At 41.5% G+C, this 22,596-nt stretch overlaps 1 protein-coding gene across 2 annotated transcripts in view; it reads left to right on the forward strand.

Moving 5' to 3' along the window:
• KIAA0825 (KIAA0825 ortholog) overlaps positions 1 to 22,596 on the forward strand; it is a 515,459-nt gene that overhangs the window by 130,521 nt on the left and 362,342 nt on the right. For both annotated transcript variants that reach the window (XM_089679161.1, XM_089679162.1), the window contains exons 8-9: positions 3,020 to 3,276; positions 14,775 to 14,925. In XM_089679161.1, the coding sequence (XP_089535287.1) occupies positions 3,020 to 3,276; positions 14,775 to 14,925 (408 nt within the window). The remainder of the gene's footprint in view (positions 1 to 3,019; positions 3,277 to 14,774; positions 14,926 to 22,596) is intronic.

The following is a 22,596-nucleotide window of genomic DNA, read 5'->3' on the forward strand; positions in this document are numbered from 1 at the left end:
TGCCCCCCCTCCACCAAACTGCACAATGCAGTCAAGCAAGTATTGTTCTCCTGGCAACCTCCAAACCCAGACACGTCCATTGGATTGCCACACAGAGAAGCATGATTGGTCACTCCAGAGAACACGTCTCCACTGCTCTAGAGTCCAGTGGCGGTGTGCTTTACAACACTGCATTCGTACTTGGTGATATAAGGCTTGGATGCAGCTGCTCAGCCATGGAAACCCATTCCATTAAGCTCTCTACGCATTGTTGTTGTGCTAATCTGAAGGCCACATGAAGTTTGCAGGTCTTTAGCTATTGACTCTGCAGACAGTTGGTGACTTCTGCGCACTGTGTGCTTTAGCATGCGCTGACCTCGCTCTGTCATTTTATGTGGCCTACCATTTGGTGGCTGAGTTGCTGTTGTTCCCAGCTGCTTCAACTTTGGTATAATACCACTAACAGTTGACATGGAATATTTATAGCAAGGAAATTTCACGGATGCACAGGTGGCAACCTATAACGGTACCACACTTGAATTCACTGAGCTCCTGACAGCGACCCATTCTTTCGCAAATGTTTGTAGAAGCAGTCTGCATGCCTAGGGGCTTGATTTTATACACCTCTGGCTATGGAGGTGATTGGAACAACTGAAGCCAATGATTTGGATAGTTGGCCCAAAACTTTTGGCAATATAGTGTATATTACATAAAAGTTTTGCAAATTTGTTTCACAGCTTGTTGTTGAGCTTCCAACCCTATTATATACCATTTATCTCTCCTTTTCAAATTAGATATTTAGTTCTGAATGGCACTGGCAGGGGAGATTTCAATGTTTTTAATACCACTTGTTTCATGTATCCCAAATATTCCACTTCTTTAGGTTTTGTGTAACTTTGTTGCTTTATCACAAATACAGAGATTAGGATCTTGGGGACCACCAACTACACCAAACCTCCCTCTGAAAGGAGAGCCAAATAATCATACTCAAAAGGGCCTGGGTGGTATCCCCATTAAATGAGGGGAGGCAGGAAATATATTACATACCCTGCTCACCCATCCTTTGTACTGCAGTTAGCTGAAATAAATTTGCATTTAATTCTACTTCTGTGTCTTATTAATGCTCTTTAAAAAATACAAGGTGTTTCAATGGAACCATGACATTTGCTTTAGATGTTGCACATCCACAGAGCACTTCATCAGAGACTACAGCTAAGTGCTCAGAATGCAACAGTGACAGACATATATCTGTGCCTTACACAGAGATCCCTTTAAACAAGACTCTACATTCAAAGAAGATCTTACACCTGTGTCAGAGCAATGAGCAGTCACCTCCAACGATCATATAGTGAGCTATGTCATGAAAGATTTTCAGAGAAAACTAGTGCTAAAATATGTCTGGTGAAAGTTTCCTCGACCGTACGCAACTTTAGCAATCATTCATTGACATGTTCAGTGTAAGGGGAAGAATACTGGCCTACACCCTGCACACATGCTGGCACAGTAGAAACCACAGGAGCAATTGCTCCCTTCTGAGTGCAGTCAAATACCTAATGACAGATGAAATCCCTACATTAAAAGATGCATGTTATATATATAATTTTAATCCTACATATCACCCTTATAAGATAACTGCAAGTCATACTTCTACTATGAAGAGACATTCCAAAGGTCCACAAGCTACAAGAACAGTGCAAAGGTGATCTTCATAATGACCTTTATGCCAAATGACCAAACTGCCCTGGGGGTCAATATAGGTGCCTGCTCCAGACAGAAACAGAATTTACTCAGTGTGCATAAAGCTATTGTTCAGAGATTCCAAGACATTCCCTTCATCTCTCAAAGCCTGTATTACGGGTGCTCAAGAAATTCATCCTTCTATCCAAGTCTTCAAACAAGAACATTCTCCACTTTACGGGTTGAAAATAGAGTCTTTTGAGTACAGAATCATCTGGAGTTCCTTAGAATCAGCAAGAGAGACTTCTGCACGTCTATATCTAAGTGGTCATTCATGCTTTGCCACCTGTGGAAAAGGGACTTGATGCCTTCAAAGACTGTTTCAGATATCAGGACTGTAATGTCAAGATAATCATATTTTACCTAATGTTCTTGGATTTGTGTATATACAGTATGTTTTGCATTTTCTCCCTCTCTTGTACTATGTTGACATACTGTATAGTGGAAGTTTTGGGCTAAAGCAACTTGTTTACTAAGTATTGGTTTCTCCCTCTGTTTTCCCTTCCTATTTAGTGCTAGTAGTTCAGTCCTAGCAAAACTATCCCCATTTCGTCTATGTTCCCTCAGTCAGTATTCGTGCTTTATGGAGACAAGAGTTAGGAAAATTATTGTCTGCCTGTGGATTGTACCAAGTCAGTAGGTGACCATACTGGCTGGATCTAATGGGGTATGTCAAAGCATAAAGCGGCATTTGAAACAGAACAGTGTAGGAAGTGAAACTTTCCTATGCACACTGCATTATTGTTTTCAAAGTTTGCTGAGCGCAATTGCTGAGGAGTATTTATTTTCTAAGCAGCTTTCATAAGTCAAAACAGATATCCACCTACACATATGATCAGTGATATACAATTTCACCATGTATTTAATAGCTGTGAATGTTTATCATGTGTATGTAAACTGAAAATGGTTCAATATGTTTTTGTTTTGTAAATGTTATGTGTTTTGTATCGTAAAAATACACACATAAGCATCCTATGCATGTAAAAGAGAAAAATGAGGTGCCCCAATTGGAATTGGGTATGACAAAAAATACAGTTGGATGTATAATTAGAACATTGCTTGTGTGTACAGTTAGCAGACTAACAGAGTGATAGGGGGCCGGTGGACCTCCACTTGCTACAGAGCTTGAAACACAAAGGTGTGCGAAAGATTAGGCAGGGGCATAGAAGAAAGCTGATGGGGGTTGTAGTTGGCAGCATTTAAAGATCTGCTTCCTGCCTATTACTAATCTATTACTTCATTATCATAATATAGGCAAAATAAAATTGTTATGGTTAACCTGTCATTTTTTTTCTTCCATCAGTTCTGCTTTGACACCACAGAAGAGTTTGACTTGCTATTCCCTCTAATTGTGGCATGTAGAGGTGATTCTCTACAAAATGTAAAGACCTGCTTCATAGAAGCATTCAGCAAGTCAGTAATGTCAGTTCTGAGTAGACTGCAAGAATGGAACATACAGTTTCCAGACAAAGTTCCCATGAAGACTGTGCTTGTTTGCCTGTCCTCGGCTCTTCATGTACTGCATCATCTCACTCACTACAATGAGCAGCTAAGCAAGAAGTAAGTCCACCTTTTTTGCATTTGGAAATGTGCTTAGGTACAGTTGTGTTCCAGAGTTTGCATGCCCTGGCAGAAATCATGAAATTTTGGCAATTATATTGAAATTACAACTGATAATGCCCAAAAAACTGTCTTTTATTTAAGGATAGTGATCATCTTGGTACAGACACACAAGGTGACACACAGGTTAAAATGGCAATTAAAGGTTCATTTCCTGCATCTTTGGCTTTTTAAATTGCAATTAGTGTCTATGTATAAATAGTCAATGCGTTTGTTAGCTCTCACGTGGATTCACTGAGCAGGCTAGATACTGACCCATGGGGAGCAGAAAGAACTGTCAAAAGACCTGCGTAACAAGGGAATGGAACTTTATAAAGATGGAAAGTAATATAAAAAGATATCCAAAGCTTTGAATCTGCTAGTCAGTTCTGTTCAATCACTTATTAAGAAGTGGAAAATTCAGGGATCTCTTGTTACCATGCCAAGGTTAGGTAGAACTAGATAGATTGCAGCTACAACTTCCAGAAGAATTGTTCGGGATACAAAGAAAAATCCACAGGTAACCTCAGGAGAAATACAGGTTGCTCTGGAAAAAGAAGGTGTGGTTGTTTCAAGGAGCACAATACGATGATACTTGAACAAAAATGAGCTGCATGGTCAAGTTGCCAGAAAGCAGCCTGTGCCTCTGCCACAAAAAGTGATGTGTGTCAAACATAAATGATACATAAATGTGTAAGTCAGCCAGTGATGAATTTCTGGTCATTAATAATAATAATAATAATAATAATCAGCTGCATAAACCACAAGACTGTCCTACTCCATCATTTTGTTCTTTCAGTGGTGCAAGTTGATACATACAATTGCTCTTTTTACTCTCCCTGCTTATTGCTGTCAAGTGATTAATAATCAGAGTTTAGAGCAGGTTTAGATACGAAGTGTAGAGCAGGTCTAGATACCTACAATTAGTGACTAGACTCAACTTCTTTAGGGGCCTACATTGACAGACTTGGGTTTTGTGTGTATGGCATCAATTTGAGACCCTTTTTAAAATCATCGAAAAAACATTATTACATTTGGAGAACATGAGAATTTGGACTTTTTTGCTGCCACCTCAGTAAGACTCATATATAAGACTTTTTGATTGGTTAAAAATAGGTATACATCATCACCATCAACCATTATATAACCAATACATTAAACAACTATGGATAGCATTGACTGTCCACTCACCAAATTCATCATTTGGCTTTGCCTGAAGTTGAATTATGAGATGTATATTGTAATAGTGTAATGTGAATAAATACTGATTGTTACTATATCTTTTCAGACTTTTCTTCCACATTCTCTGGAGAAGCAGTGCATATGTATTGTTTTTGCATTGAATTTGGCCCCTATCCCATCATGTAACCCAACTACTAGGGCTTGAAAATAAATACTGTTTCTATGATTTTTGTAATGTAGAACAGCTGATCAGGGAAATAGGGAAATTACTGTATATATGTGGCAGAAATATTGTTAATACTCAATGATGAATATGTGAACAACACAGTCAAGATATGGTATGTTTTCAAACAAAAAGTCTTACTGTATTTGTGAATCTTACTGAGGTGATACCTGAGGAATGCCAATGCTTATATTCTCCAAATATAATATGTTCTCAATGGGGAAGTGGTGCAAGTTTAAGAGGATGGTTGGTACAAACATATTGACAGGTTATTTCGACCTCCAGCTTACCTCCTTTTGACGTGCATTTGACTTGCTTCAAGGTGGTTTCGAACTTGTTCCGGTAGGCAAACCACGTTTGGTGCAAAGCTTTTCAGGTAGATGAAACCATACATATGGATGAATGGTGCAGATATCGTGCTAGTAATAATTGTCTTCTGCATTGTTTATGAAAGTGTATATGTGTCCACCTATTCAGGATCCAGATAACCTCCCTAGTTCCTCATGTAAAGCTAAACATAAATATGAAATTAATATTGTCCAATTGCAGATGAATTAGCTGACATTCTCAAGTCGATGGTCAGTGCCAGACATCTCTGGCTGACCAATCAATCTCCTTTGAAACAGCAGTTTTAAAGATGTGTTGGCATTAGAAGTGTTTGGCAATGGCTCTCTCTTTGTTGTGTGATAGATGTACCAATTTGATATAATCCACTTTTGTCAAGAATTCTGAACCAATAACTATTCCCTTGATTAAATACAGACTGTAAATGTGAATCATTTTAGTTTACAAAGTATTTATTGAGCTAGTCAGTTTTTACATACCCAGGTACCTGTATAGCTAGGATATTGACACCAGTTCTCACTGCCTCCTCCTGTAAGATCCCTGCACATCCCATTCTGGTTGCAATTGTTTAAAGATTTGATAGATTAGCAGAAATAGCTAATTGTGCAGATCCTCCTCAGATTGATTACTTTAATGCATGTGTTTCTGAGAAGATAATATACATTTTAGCCAGTTATTCCAAGGTATTTTAAAATACAGAGAGGGGAATGCAATAAAGCATTTCAAATTTTTTTCTCATAGTATGATTGCTTTAAAATATCCCAAATCAAATGCATATAAGCCTTGAAACAATTACGCCATATCTTCAACAAATTAAAAAAAAAAAATGACCCCGCCCCATGTGACATCATCGACCAGAGCATGCTGAGTCAATAAAGTCACATGGGGCGGGGTTACATACGTGATGGCCCCGTCCCTTATATATTTAAGAACTGTCAAGCCAGCAGAGAGGCAGATGGCCGAAAGCCAGCATCAGGAGTGGAGCCTTTTTTTTTCCTTTTTTCGGGTGACGGCGGCGTGCATCGTGATTGACGTTGGATCTACTTCGAGGGACATTCTTTTATTTTCCTTCTTTTTTGTAAATGGGTAGCGGTACTATGTACCCCATACTCATTCACATGGGGGGCTGGATTCCGATAAGCCCCCCACCCGCAGACCCCCACAACCACAGCCCAGGGTTGTGGGGAAGAGGCGTGGGGCTTCCCATCAAAATCCATACCAGACCTGAAGGGCTTGGTATGGATGGAGGGGGGACCCCATGCCATTTTTTAATTGCCGGCAATTCTTTCTTTTTCATTCAGCTGTCAGTGGGGAATCCCGCTGACAGCTGAAACATCAACGCATGCTTTTCACTACTAAAATACCGCACAACTTAATAAAATAGCAGTATTTTAGTAGCCTTTTTTTGTGAATTTACTATTTTTCAGTGCATTCTGGGCATTTGGAAGGGTCTCCTGAGGTTATCGTTTAAAAATACATCTGAACGCAAATGTGGCTAAATGCGGTAGGTAAACACGGCAGGTAAACGTGGCTAAACTGATGTTTCTAACTTACGTTTTCTAGCAGTCAGTTTCCAGCAGTCAGAAGAGTTTTTCAAATGCCCTGTGTACATGAGCCCTAAATAAGACCAAGTCAAGGTAGGAATATAGACAGGCCAGCGTTATTGGGGGGGGGGGGTGTAAAGTGTTGTTAACTCCATTATTATTATATTATCATTATACAGGATTTATATAGTGCCAACAGTTTGCTCAGCGCTTTACAATATAACGGGAGACAATACAGCAACAATACAGTTCAATACAAGAGGGAAAGGAGGGCCCTGCTCCTTGGAGCTTACAATCTAGGAGGGAGGGGCTAGTCGTACAAAAGGTAGTAACTCTCGGGGATGGACTGGTTGGAAGAGTAGAAGATTCCATTATTAGCTGAGGGCAGGATAGGCTTCCCTGAAGAGATAGGTTTTCAGAGATCGCCTAAAAGTGAGCAGAGTAGGCGATAGTCTGATACATTGGGGTAGAGAGTTCCAGAGGATAGGGGAAGCTCTGGAAAAATCCTGGAGACGAGCATGGCATGAGGAGACAAGGGAGCTAGAGAGCAGGAGGTCTTGCGAGGAGTGGACGGTTTGGGTGATATTTAGAGACAAGATCGTTGATGTAATTTGGGGCAGAGTTATAAATGGCTTTATACGTTATTGTTAATGTTTTGAATTTTATCCGTTGGAAAGCCAGTGGAGGGATTGGCAGAGAGGGGTGGTAGATAAAGAACGGTTAGTAAGGTGGATAAGTCTGGCAGCAGCATTCATGATAGACTGAAGAGGGGGTAGCCTGTGATGAGGTAGGCCAATGAGGAGGGAGTTGCAATAGTAAAGTCGAGATATAACAAGGGAGTGAATAAGTTGCTTAGTGGTTTCCGTGGTTAGGAACGGCCGTATCTTGGAGATGTTGCGGAGGTGAAGTCTACAAGATTTGGACAGTGATTGGATTTGGGGGTGAAAGGACAGATGGGAGTCTAGGAGTACACCTAGTACCCTGGCATGAGGGGAGGGAATGATGATTGTGTTATTGATCTTAATGGAGAAGTCAGGGGAGGGGGCACGGGCTTGGGGGAATACTAAGAGCTCAGTTTTGGAAAGATTGAGTTTGAGGAAGTGGAGTGACATCCATGCCGATATGCCGCTTAGTAGGTTAGTAATGCGAGAGGAGACTGAAGGGGTGAGATGAGGGGTAGAAAGATAGATTAGTGTGTCATCAGCATAGTGATGGTACTTAAAGCCATGGGAGTTTATCAAGTGACCAAGGGAGGAGGTGTAGATGGAGAAGAGAAGGGGTCCAAGGACAGAACCTTGAGGCACCCCTACAGAAAGAGGGAGTGAAGAGGAGGAGGCAGTGTTATAGGTAACGCTGAAGGAGCACTGCGATAGGTAGGAGGAGAACCAGGAGAGAGCAGAGTCTCTGAGACCAAGAGAGTGGAGTTTTTTGAGAAGGAGGGGATGGTCAACCGTATCAAAAGCTGCAGAGAGGTCAAGTAGTAAGATTACGGAGTAGTGGCCATTGGTTTTAGCAGTTAGTGGATCATTAGTGAGTTTTAGTAGGGCAGTTTCAGTGGAGTGTAGTGAGCAAAAGCCAGACTGTAAAGGGTCAAGAAGGTTGTTGTCGGTGAGGTGGGAGCTCAGGCGATTGTAGACTAGGCGTTCTAGGAGTTTAGCGGTAAATGGCAGCAGGGAGATGGGTCTTAAGTTGTTCAGGTTGGTGGGGTCCAGGGAGGGCTTTTTAAGTATGGGAGTGATGTGCGCATGCTTTACAGGGGAGGGGAAGGCACCATTAGAGAGGGAAAGATTGAAGATGTGAGTGAAGGAGCATAGGATAGAAGGAGAGGGTGACCGTAGTAGTTGTGAGGGGACAGGATCCAGGGAGCAGGTAGTGAGACGGGCTTCCGAGAAAACCTTAGTGACCTCTTTGGTAGTATAAGGTCAAAAGAGGAAAGTGTTGAGGGAGGTTTAGTATAAGGTATGCTAAGTGGGATGGATGTCTGTGCAGTGGCGATGCCCCTACGAATTGCGTCAGTCTTGTTTTTGAAATGATTTGCAATCTCGTGAGCAGTGAGTGAGGTACTGGGTGGAGGTGGAGAAAGTAGAGAGTTAAAAGTAAAGAAGAGACGACGAGGACTGGATGACAAGGTATTAATAAGAGTGACAAAGTAGGCTTGTTTGGCAGCATGAAGGGAGGAATTATATATTAAGAAAGCAGATTTATTTCGGGTGAATGCTTGTTCAGATTTGGTTTTACCCCAAAATTGCTCCAGCGCACGACTATGTCATTTAAGATTTCTGGTGTCGTCAGTCTGTCAAGGTTGCAACGGTCAGGGCCTGATGCTTCGTGTTGTTAGAGGAGCAAGCGAGTCTAATGCGGATGAAAGCAACCTGTTGTAGACAGCAGTAGCCAGGTCAGGGTAGGACAGGGGAGAGATTCTGTCGTGGAGTTGGTCAGTTGCAGAGTGGAAAGGAGCAGGGTTCAAGTTGTGAAGGTTTCTGCGGGTAATTGTTTGCCGCTTGGAGGGATAGGTGTTTGAAGACGAGGACACTGTGAAGGTGATGAGATTGTGATCAGAAATAGGAAAGGGGGTGTTTGTGAGGTTGTAGGGAGTGCAAAGATGGGAGAAAACAAGGTCCAATGTATTCCCATCAGAGTGAGTGGAGGACTGTATACATTGTGCTAATGCAAAAGATGAAGTTAGGTTGAAGAGTTGGGATGTAGCCGGGTTGTTGACATTGATAGGGATGTTAAAATCTCCAAGAATGATAGTGGGTAGTTCAGAGAAGAGAAAGTAGGGTAGCCAGGCGGAGAAATCATCAATAAAACGGGACACAGGTCCAGGAGGCCGATAGATCACTGCAATCCTCAGAGAAATGGGAGAAAACAGCCGGATGCAGTGAGTCTCAAAAGAAGAGAAGGATAGAGAGGGAGGGTTAGGGAGGACTTGAAAGGTGCTGAGTGGGATAAAAGCAAACCAACCCCACCACCTTTCCGACTACTGGATCTGGGTGAGTGGATCCAGAGGAGGCCTCCATAGGAAAGTGCTGCGGGGGAAACAGAATCTGCTGCTTGGAGACAGTTTCTGTAATTGCTAGTAGGTTAAGGGAGGGGGAGACAAAAAGGTCATGGACAGAGGTGAGCTTATTACAGACAGAGCGGGCATTGCAGAGCGCACATGAAAAAGGGAGGGTGGTTTTTGGGAACACGGGGACCGATATTAAATTGAGGGGATTGCGGCTATTCCAGGAAGAAGGAGGATGCCTGGTGTGTGGGTGAAATAGTGGAGGTCCAGGGTTTGGGGAGATATCCTCAGAGGTTAGGAGAAGAATTATGGTTTTGTTTTTTGCTTCTTTCTTTGATAGTACGCAGGCTGGCAATGTCCTAGCTAACAATGACACAGGGGCACAGACAGTGGGCAGAGTCTAATCATAAACTCTGAGAGACTAGTTCCCCATCACCTCTCTCTGGCATTGATGAAAGCGGATGGCAGTGAGCTGATTCCTTATTATTCCTGATTCAGACCTGATGGGAATCTAGTCTTAGAGTTCCTCATCAGGGTTCACCCACCCCACAGCAAAATTCCTTGGCTGCTGCAGCTGTCTGTGTGACAGGCGTTGTGGCCTAACAGGGAGCAATGCTGTTCCTGTGATTTTGTTTATTTCTCTACAGCAAGCATCACGATTTGTGGTGTGGAGGTGCGATGGAATTCTAAAGATTTTTTTTTTTTTTAGTTTTGAATAGAGAGAGGAAGAGTTAATAACTACTGCCAAGTTTTTCTGCTGTCTGCGGCTCCATTGTGGAGAGGCCCACCAGTGACAATGTTTTGAGTATAAATCTATAACAGGAATAAAGGGTCTTTGTTCCCATTTTCCCTCACTGTCTTGATCACAACCTAGTCTCATGGACAAAAAATAAGGGGAAAAATTCAGGCCTCAGAAACTAGTAACACCCTGAAAGAGGATCTAATCCTTCCTCTTCCATCTAAAGCTAAATTTATGCCGGACATTACAGAATACAAAAAGACTGTCTTTTTTATCTGCCTGCAATTGTACGTTATTGATTTCTAGACTTCTATTTTTTTTACTATGTTTATTTATTTAAGAAAGAAATCCAACCTTTTGGATAATCATTCTTTTTTTCTGCAATGATAAATGTCTCCATATGTGCCACTATTTTGCAGTGTTGCATATTAATATCTTTACCTATATAAACTTTACAGTTTATATTAGCTGGTATAAATTTCAAAGTTGCAGTATGGCTTAAAAATGTTCATTGTTTGTTGTATAGTCATAGTGCTCCGAGGAGACTGGACGTTGGCTGAATGTAAATTGTGTGCCCCAGGCTCCCTCACCGATCTGTTCCTCACTGTTCTCTATATGCGCCGTCCTAGTTTCATTGACAAGTCAGCCTGCATTAATGTTGTTTTGTTCCAATGATTAGATTTTGCAAGGAAACTTTTCCGACTATAGGAGGAAATGTCAGTTTGTGGGCTAATGTTGCTAGACCCTTTACTTTAAATGTACTTGGAAACATCTTCATTTGTATTACAGTATGTACATCAGAGCCTCCAACGTGCTTCCAAGATGGGCAATATTTTTCAGCTAACTTTAGAACAGGAAGTGATGGGAAATCTATACAACAGGAATAGAGACAAAAAGAGAAACACTTGTTTAAAAAAGTGAAGAATGGTTAGAAATTCTGGCGGGGGTTTATACAACTCCCCTATTTTTTATATGGTTTCACAGGGACATGAAGTTATTGAATATATTCCCACTGGGGTCACAGGCAAAAAATGTTAACTTTTTCCCAATCTCCAAAGTTGGAAAATAATTTTTGTTTGGAATCAGTATTTAATGTGGGTGGCCTGATATTTGCTAGCAATCATTTCTAGGGCCATTTTTTTTGTTGTCCATCCAGGAAACCCTTGTAAGTTGAGCATGTACTTTAATCATGGGCAGAGAACTAATTTGGAATCTTAGTTCTATAAGTGTTAGAACCTATTGTGATTGCTTATGGGTTGTATATCAGCTATCACAACAGATGGCACAAATCCTGTACAATAAAACTAGTTTAGGCTCTCTCTCAGCTTAATATAACATACAAAATAGGCTATACAGTGCAGGGAACAGGAGTATAATGTACAGCATAGAATATACATTGTAGGTGTCAAGGGTATAAAGTACAGCATAATGAAAGCAGTGCAGGGGTCAGGATTATAATGTACAACATTGTAAATGCAATGCAGGGGTCAGGAATTTGAAGGGTACAGAGCTGTGTGCAATGCAGTGGTTAGCAATATTGGTCCACTTACTACTGGTAAGTGAGAGAAAATATGCTCCAAAGATGGTTTTAAAAAGTAGAGTAATAAACCCCTCACATCTATTCTAAAATGGTTGGTTTATTTTTGCCTCCCCCCACACAGAACCCCCAGGTGCCTGGGTATCCATGTTGGTGAGCAGTATCCTACCTCTCTCTCTCTGACCAGCTCTTTCACTGCTTCCTCTGCTCAAGTAAGAGACCAGGGCATAGCTCTCCACCTAAGGAGCTAATAATCTAAATGATAGAGAGCTTGAAGTAAAATAGAAAGTGAACATGCTGAAAAATGGCAGCTGCAATGTTCACCAGAAGGGGGGAAATGCCAAAAATCCCCAGAAAATGTTCTATTAGTATATGTGCTGGAGGTACAGCTCTCACCAGTGGTGTGATGAAGAGAGAAAGAAAAAAGGTATTGTCCTGAAGTTGATAAAATGTAAACAGTCTGCCCCGATGTAATCAAAATCTGTAATGTGTCTTTCTTTGAACAAATAAATGAGCTGTACCAGGGGCGGACTGACCATTTGAGCACTCGGGCAGTGCCCGAGGGGCCCGGGCTCAGTAGGGGGCCCCATGAGATGCCCCTGGTACCTTTTCATTGGCTTTTTCATAAGCTTTTTTGGGTTTGGGTGAGGACACAGGGGCCCCATGATCCCCTATTGCCGGGGGCCCCATGAGTTGTCAGTCCGCCCCTGAGCTGTACCTGTGGGAGGTAGCAAAGGTGATCCTGACAGTGATGACTGGAGTTCCTGGCAGCTTCACTTTGCCCGGTAAATGAGTTCCTTGCAAGACAAATCTGGCATTAAGGGCAAGTCATTTTCTACAGTAATATTTGAATGACTCGTTCGTGTACAAACCCTGTGTCTATGTACATATGAATAAGCTGTGATCACAGTGTAACGGGCAGAATTAGTGGCAGCCAGATGCCTTCAGAGACAGCTGTTTTTATTTGCAGCTTTCAGCACATATACTGAATGTGTCCTAAAGGATAAGTTCATTTATTTCATAACATGTTACATGTTACACCCATATTCAGGTAGCTGTCAAATAAAAAAATAAAAGTGGTTGTGTGGGGCTTCACCCGCCTGGCCTCGTCACTCATTCACTGTGTTCTGTGAATGAGAAAATACAAGTCACAATAGCCTCAGTGGCTGTATGCTTGTAGTTTTCAATGTACTACCACGGTGCTGTGAAGCGCTGTAGTAGTTCATTGAGTCTTCCTGTCAGTATATCTGCATTCCCATACATCCCGTATGGGCAAGCAGATACACTGACAGGCAGAGGCATAACTAGAAACTTCAGGGCTCGGTGCAAGAAACCATAAAGGGCCCCCTGACCCCCTCCCAGGGCCCTGTGCATCAGTCCTAGGGACTTTTACTCCCATCATATGATAAACAACAAAAGAGAAGAAATGTCGTCAAGGAGACACCAGCTCAGGCTACCCTGTTTTAGAAATGTAAAAAAGTTTATTATTACATATTGGGGGATCAACTGGATGGATGGATAGCTCAGCTGCACTCTGAGTGATATGCGGCAGGTAAGCTCACAGTGTGTAGACAATACTATGAAAATGTCTCAACTGCTCTCCTGTAGTTGTATAGCTGAAAGGCTCACTGTAAATGCTCTAAGCTGGATGGATGGCTGGACTGCAGTTCTTCTGTACACAATGAAAAGAAAACTCACCCTATCTTCCCCCCTTCCGGGGACTTGTTGACATGTAAAGAGCTGTAACCTGATGCTGCTGATGGAACTGGGAGCCCACACACAATGTGTGCATCCAGGACAGTATGAACTCACTGTAGATCACCGTGTGCTGCTAAACAGGCAGCCAACACACGAGCGGAGTGAGCTTTGCAGATACAGATCAGTGGATTAATGTCCATGCGGATCCTCCATGTCTTCACCCCACCCCACCAGGTATATTACCGATGAAGGATCCAAAATGCTAAATGAGAGTCTCCTGTGTGAAGCAGCTGATCCCCGTGAGATGCAAGCTGTCAGAACTCTAAAAACACTCTGCTGCAATAAGTTTCTGTAGCTCTGTAGAGTGCCAAGCTTTTTGCGATCTTGGGCCCCCCCAAAGTGGTGGAACTCCAGGGCCCGGTCGCAAGTGCGACATTTGCAACCCTGGTAGTTCCGCTTTTGCTGATAGGTCTGCAGGAGACCTGCATGGCACCAGCTATCTGATCACTAGTGCAATGCTTTCCAGGCTCCTGCAACAAAAAATAATAAATGCTTGTTTTTTTACCTGCAAAATAATGTGCATTTTTAAATTTTTGTATAAAGGTGAACTTATCCGTTAAAGCGGTTCTAACGCCTAGAGGTTTTTTACCCTAATGCATTCTACGCCAAGAGAGCCTCTGCGAAAGGCTTGTGCGAATCGCTGGATCAAAATCGGGCTCCGGTAATTATTTAGGGGCATTGAGCTGCTCGAGAAGATATTTTTTTTACCTTAATGCATAGAATACTTTAAGGTAAAAACCCTTCTGCCTTTAGAACCACTTTAAGCCTTATTATTAGTAGCAACAATATTATAATTATCTATTGATTTATTTGTTATACATAAATCCTCATCTATTACTTTTTGCCAACATTATTACCTTCTGATATATTTTTATTTTACAAAGTCTAAGAATGAGCAGACGTCTTTGTAAAATAGTTTCTTTCTTCATTGCAAAAACTCCATAACAGTACATTTGTTATAAATACTGCAAACAGACAACCATTCACATTTGTGAAATTCACTGCTCAGTTCCAGGGTAAGCTTCTGACTGATGTGTTATGACCAAAACCATATGTGTTACTGCGTATTGTTATAGTCTACCTCACTGGCATTCATTGTTGTTTTGATCATCTCTTTATCACAGGCCTTTGTTTATTGCTGCTGTCCAGCGATATCAGGAATTCATCAGCAATCTCCAGATTCAGGTTACAAATTACTGTGTCAACGTTTGCGCTACAAGCCTTCTTCAGGATGCAGAGAGCCACCACTGGGATGACAACAAAGCTTTTTATGAGGTGCGATTGTAAGGACAACACACTGGTATATTTCAGTGGCTGACACGATAGGAAATTCAAACCATAAGCTCTCCTCCATACCTTTTCCCAGTAGAGGCATATGTACTGAAACTAGAATTCAGCCGAGAAAAATCCTGTTAAAGTAACACTCTTTATGTACAAACTCTATAAATGCTTAACCAAAAAAGACAATTTCAAGTGGAAAATTATTATCATAAATTAAACAGTGTCCTATTAGAGATATTGATACATAGATTTTTTTTTGTCGTATTATATATACTATATTGACAAAAGTATTGGGACACCCCTCCAAATTATTGGATTCAGGTGTTCCAATCACCTCAATGGTCACAGGTGTATAAAATCAAGCACCTAGGTGTGCTGACTGCTTCTACAGACATTTGTATAAGGATGGGTCGCTCTCAGGAGCTCAGTGAATTCAAGCGTGGTACTGTGATAGGGTGCCACCTGTGCAATAAGTCCATCCGTGAAATTTCCTTGCTACTAAATATTCCACAGTCAACTGTTAGTGGAATTATAACAAAGTGGAAGCAACTGGGAACAACAGTAACTCAGCCAGGAAGTAGTAGGCCACGTAAAATGACAGAGCGGGGTCAGCGCATGCTGAAGCGCACAGTGCGCAGAAGTCACCAACTATCTGCAGAGTCAATAGCTAAAGACCTCCAAACTTCATGTGACCTTCAGATTAGCACAACAACAGTGCGTTGAGAGCTTCATGGAATGGGTTTCCATGGCCGAGCAGCTGCATCCAAGCCTTTTATCACCAAGTGCAATGCAAAACGTCGGATGCAGTGGTGCTCTTTGGAGTGACAAATCATGCTCCTCTGTCTGGCAGTCCGATGGACGTGTCTGGGTTTTTCGGTACTTGCCTGAATGCATTGTGCCAAGTGTAAAGTTTGGCAGGGGGGGTAGAATTATGGTGGACACATTCCTAAACATTGTGGACAGCCTTCCCAGAAGAGTTGAACCTTGTATAGCTGCAAAGGGTGGGCCAACTCAATATTGAACCCTACGGACTAAGACTTGGATGCCATTAAAGTTTGTGTGTGTGTGTGTGTAAAGGCAGGTGTCCCAATACCTTTGGCAATACAGTGTATGTTTAAAAGTTATAAGTGTACTGGGTACCCTCCTTATATGAATGGCTTCTTATTTGGCCATGCCCAGTTTTGCATTTTGTCCCTTCCTTCATGTGTAGGGTAAACTGACAGCCACCTATGCCTTTACGTACACTGTGAAATACTGTATATCCTCAGTGGTGATTTTCCTGTCATAGTAGGACTTTTAAACTATGTGAAGTAAAATTAACTTTTATACTGTTAACTTTTATACTGTTATGCCATAGCTGTTCATGAGCAATGTCATGCCTACAATTTTGGGTTAAGGATAACTATGCTGACATATTTGTCATAGTTATGTTTGCAGCCCTGATGTGAACACTCAGTGCCCTGAAGCTCCCCTACTAAACTCCCAGCCTCAGTCCTCTCATTGCTGATGCCTCTCAACATTTGGTAGACTGCCCTGTTACTTCCACTAAGAAATCTTTCCTATACAAAAGACTGCAACACATGTAGGGAGTGTAGAAAAGCACCTTCATGGTGCTGTAGATATACACTTACCCATCACTTAATTAGGTACACCTGTTCAATTGCTTGGTAACACAAATTGCTAATCAGCCAATCACATGGCAGCAACTCAATGCATTTAGGCATCTAGATATGGTGAAGACAACTTGCTGAAGTTCAAACCGAACATCAGAATGCGGAAGAAAGGGGATTTAAGTGACTTTGAATGTGGTATGGTTGTTGGTGCCCAACAGGCTAGTCTGAGTATTTCAAAAACTGCTGATATACAGGGATTTTCATGAACAACCATCTCTAGGGTGTACAGAGAATGGTCCGAAAAAGCGAAAATATCCAGTGAGCAGCAGTTGTATGGATGAAAATACCTTGTTGATTTCATAGGTCAGAAGAGAATGGGCAGACTGGTTGCTGCGACATCCAGATGGTAGGATCAGAATTTGGCTTAAACATCATGAAAGCATGGATCCATCCTGCCTTGTATCAATGGTTAAGGTTGGTGGTGGTGGTGTAATGGTGTGAGGGATATTTTTTGGCACTAACAAGGTATACCTAAAAAAAAAAGTGGCCATTGAGTGTATATCAGAAAAACCCCAGATTCGTGTTGTTTTTAAAAAAAAATTAAAAAGACTTTATTAATGTTTCAGAAAGAAACTTCTCTTGTCACCCACAGCAATGAACCTTTTTTTTCTCCCACACAACACTACCACCAAAAGGTATCCCTACCTTGACTTAGTGGTTGGACATGGTCAAATGATTTTGGGAGCTATACTATCAGTAGCACAGCTGTCAATAGTGAAACTCTTGCCAGAAGGGCCTTTGGTGGCAACCAAGACATAAGGAGACATAATGGTCATCCTGGTTGGGGTTGGGCATGGAAATACCCATCCTTTACCCTATCCAAAAGAATAAAGCTGTAAATAAATAGTTTTGTTTGGTATATTGGACAAAAAACACAGGTCTGCACATACAGCACTTGTCTTCAGATACTTGGTAATACAATAAAGTCCAGTACATGTAAAATAAGCTGACATATCTGTGCCAAAGTAGGAAGTATGTTTGCTTCTCAGGTGATTTATAGAATAGACCATCCGTTTGGTATTTAAGATGTGACTGAGCTTCTTCACTCAATTTTCCATATAATTGTTGAAACTTTGACTTTGTCAGCATTATAAATGATTACCACTGTAATGATAATATTTTGGAGGTTTATGAGATAAGGCCCAGATGTTTGTTTCCTGATGCACAAGCTAAGTAAAATCTCACATCTGTTTATGTTGTACTAGCGTACAGAAATGGCAGATGTTGGCAAGCGGAATGTAAGGAATAACATCAGATAGGGAAAAAAGATCAGATGCATTGGATGAATGAAGCTAGGTGGTGGATATCAAAATATATAACCTAAATGAATAACTGACTATTTTGACTGTGTGTCTTGATATTTTTATTCTGTAAATGAGGGTATATATTTAATTTTTGGAGGAGAACAAAAGTTATATAGTTACATAGTTAGTCTGGCTGAATAAAGACAAAAAGTCCATCCAGTTCAACCAAATAAAAAAAAAAAAAAGTTATAATCAAATACCCACAGTTGATCAAAAGGAAAGCAAAAAACCCAACAGAGCATGATCCAATTTGCTCCTGCAGGGAAAAAAAATCCATCCTGATCTCCCGAGAGGCAATCGGATATTCCCTGAATCAACTTTACCTATAAATATTAGTATCCAGTTTTATTGTGTGTATCTACTATACGTGTACAGTGAAGGAAATACAAATTTGATCACTGCTGATTTTGAATGTTTGCCCACTCACAAAGAAATGATCAATCTAAAAATCGAATGGTAGGTGTACTGTAACACTGAGAGACAGAACAGCAACAAAAAATTCAAAAGAAATGCATGTCTAACAAATGATGTACTGATTTACATGTTCATGAGGGAAATAAGTATTTGATCCCCTATCATGCATTCATATGATTCATATCATTTTGTTACCTGTATAAAAGACACCTGTCCACAGGAACAATCAAACAATCAGATTCCAAACTCTCCACCATGGCAAAGACCAAAGAGCTGTCCAAGGATGTCAGGGACATGATTGTAGACCTACACAAGGCTGGACTGGGCTACCAAACCATCGCCAAGGAGCTTGGTCAGAAGGTGACAACAGTTGATGCAATCATTCGCAAATGGAAGAAACACAAAACAACCGTCAGTCTCCCTAGGTCTGGTGTACCATGCAAGATCTCACCTCATGGAGTGTCAGTGATCATGAGAACAGCGAGGAATCATCCCAGAACTACATGTGAGGATCTTGTCAATGATTTCCAGGCAGCTGGGACCACAGTCACCAAGAAAACAATTGGTAACACACTACGCCGACAAGAATTGAAATCCTGCAGTGCCCACTAGGTCCCTCTGCTCAAGAAAGCGCAAGTCCAGGCCCGTCTGAAGTTTGCCACTGAACATCTGAATGAAGCAGAGGAGGACTGGTTGAAAGTGTTGTGGTCAGATGAGACCAAAATCAAGCTCTTTGGCATCAACTCAATTCGCCGTGTTTGGAGGAGGGGGAATGCTGCCTATGACCCCAAGAACACCATCCCAACATGATGTCAAACATGGTGGTGGAAACATTCTGCTTTGGGGGTGTTTTTCTGCTAAGGGGACAGGACAACTGCACCGCATCAAAGGGACGATGGATGGGGCAATGTACCATCAAATCTTGGGTGAGAACCTTTTTCCCTCAGCCAGGGCATTGAAAATAGGTCGTGGATGGGTGTTCCAGCATGACAATGACCCAAAACACATGGCCAAGGCAACAAAAGAGTGGCTCAAGAAGAAGCACGTTAAGGTCCTGGAGTGGCCTAGCCAGTCTCCAGACCTTAATCCGATTGAAAATCTGTGGAGGGAGCTGAACGTTCGAGTTGCCAAACGTCAGCCACCAAACCTTAAAGACTTGGAGAGGATCTGCCAAGAGGAGTGGGCCAAAATCCCTCCTGAGATGTGTGCAAACCTGGTGGCCAACTACAGGAAATGTCTGACCTCTGTGATTGCTAACAAGGGATTTGCCACCATGTACTAAGTCATGTTTTGTGAAGGGGATAAAATACTTATTTCCCTCATGAACATGTAAATCAGTGCATAATTTGTTAGAAATGCATTTCTTTTGAATTTCTTGTTGCTATTCTGTCTCTTAGTGTTACAATACACCTACCATTCAATTTGTTTGACTGATCATTTCCTTGTGAGTAGGCAAACATTCAAAATCAGCAGGGGATCAAATACTTATTTCCTTCACTGTATGTATCTATGTGTAATTCACTGAGCTTGCCAAAAACAACTGTTGAGTGAGTCTATTCCACATTTTCACAGCTCTTACCATGAACAGGGGCATATTTGTCCCGAGGCAAATAAGGCGTTTGCCTAGGGCGGCACTTTTCAAGGGGGTGGCGCGTTGCCACCAACCCCCCCACTTCCCACAGAAGTGACACTTAGGAAAGGGGCTGTTATGTAGCTTATATGTGTCCCACTTCGATCCGATCCACAGAGGCACTGCTGGAGGAGGGATAGAGAGGGTCACAATTATATCTGTATGTTCCTTCCGCGCTCTAGGTCCCCTATTAGTTTATACTAAAAAGCTGCTAGCACCTTACCATATACCCGATGGAAAATGACAAATTGAAGACTAATTGGTGCTGCGCTATCTCTAGGTGATAAATTCCTGTGATATTATTACCCCACACATTGTACAAACATGTAAATAAATATACATAAACCTAAAATGATTGAATAGAATGCACATGAAAACATCCAAATAGTGGATAATAGTGAATACCACCCAAACGTAAAAAAGGTGTAACCTAGGTACACCCCTAGAAATAAAATAGGTGACTATGGGTGAACAAAACACATAATTACAAAGTAAATATATATATATGAATATATATTACTTCTTTTTGAATTGTGCCCAAAAAAAAACGGTGATATGATCCTATTGAGGATCCCAAAACTCAGTGATACAAATACAACACAAATAATATCCTGCAATTGATTGGTTGCTATAGGAAATGCTCCCAAAATTTAAGTGTTCACAGTGAACATAATAAAGGATGGGTGGAAGTGAAAAAATGAAATCTAAATAAATGAATAAACAGTAGAAACTAGTGTGAAAAAATAAAATAAACTACAAAGTAATTTCTGCAACACACATCTATTACTGAAATCCGCTGAAACTTACAGATTCAAGTGAGATTTGTGAAAAAATAAATGAATGTGAAATCACAAAACAGTGACCCCTAAATCAGGGGTATGTGAAATAGATGGTGTATAAGTGACATAAGTAATATTAACACAATGGGTCATGAATATCATACAAAAGACCCGATGACGACAAGTCCCATGAACTACATATACTCCAGCCAAAAATGTGAAGTCCAGTACACCTAAAGACAGTAAAGGTGTTTTGTAGTTCTTAAATAGTGTTGGTATTGTGAAGGTGAATACGCAATGTAATAAGATCCAACACTAGGCGAAATGCCCCCTCACCTCCATAAAGTGACCCTGCAGGGCCAAATAGCCTTTCTCATATATTATCGCATCAAACAGGAACCAGGATCCACTTCCACAGATATTAGGTCAGCAGATGGGTCAGTCCCCCTCACTGGTAGATATCAGCACAGCAGGAACCCTCTCCAGAGTAGTAAGTATAGGAACAGCCAAAACTCATACGGCCGGAAGGAATGTAAAAGAAAATGCTCCCATAGTGTAATAATGTTATGGATTTAATAAAAGAAACAATCAAATGCCCACTCACATGTAATGAGTATCACATAAGCTTTAAACCACATGCTGTGGGTGTACTTGCATGGGTTTGTAATGGAGTCCCATGATGGCGTCCGCACAGGGAATTACATCACCACGTCCTACGCGTTACATCAAGCTAACACGTGATTTCCTCGGGTAAGTGGAGAGCAGAGCAGAGAGTGCTGCTGCAGATATGCTGGCTGTGGATGGGAGGGGGAGGGAGCCTGGCCTGGAGGAGGGGTCAGCAATGTAAACATCATTGGTGTCGGTGGGAGTAATAATGCCCCATCATTAGTGTCAGTGTGTGCGTAATAGTGCCTCATCATTGGTGTCAATGATGGGGCACTATTCCTCCCACTGACACCAGTGATAGTGCACTATTACTCCCACACTAACAGTAATAATGGGGCACTATTACTCCCACTGACACCAATGATGGGACACTATTCCTACCACTGGCACCAATGATGGGGCACTATTCCTCCCAATGACACCAATGATGGGGCACTATTTCTCCCATTGACACCAATGATGGGGCACTATTCCTCTCACTGACACCAATGATGGGGCAAAATATATGCACTCGTTATCCACTTTTAGTGTACAGAGAAGAAGAGGTGACGCCTAAAGAGGAAGGGGTGGAGTTTACAGATGAAGGTGTGGATCTTAAACAGGAAGGGATGGGCCAAATTTAGATGGGGGGTGCTCGATTTTAGTCTTGCCTATTGTAGCACAAAACCAAAATACACTACTGACCGTGAAGAAACCTTTCTGTATTTGGCAATTATATCTCTTTTCTTCCAGACGTAAAGAGTGCCCCCTTGTCCTCTATAATGACCTAAGGGTGAATAACTCTACACCGAGTTCACTATATGAACCACTGATGTAGTTATAAATGTTCATCATATCCCCCCTTTATCTCCTCTTCTCAAGAGAGAATAAATTCAGTTCCTATATTTTTTTCTTCACAGCTGAGCTCCTCCATGCCTCTTATCAGTTTGGTTTCCCTTCTCTGTACTTTCTCCAGTTCCCCAATGTTCGTTTTGTGAATTGGTGCCCAAAACTGAACTGCATATTCCAGATGAGGTACATGAGGTACTAATGATTTGTATGGGAGTAAAATTATATCTCTCTCTGGAGTCTATACCTCTTTTAATACAAAGGGAGGATTTTGCTCGCTTTAGAAACCGCAGCTTGGCATTGCATGCCATTATTAAGCTTATGATCTACCAGAACTCCCAGATCCTTCTCCACCATTGATTCCCCCAGTT

This window comes from Staurois parvus, unplaced genomic scaffold, assembly GCF_062004578.1.
Source record: "Staurois parvus isolate SC_StPar_1 unplaced genomic scaffold, SC_StPar_1.0 ptg000218l, whole genome shotgun sequence".
Lineage (NCBI taxonomy): Eukaryota > Metazoa > Chordata > Amphibia > Anura > Ranidae > Staurois > Staurois parvus.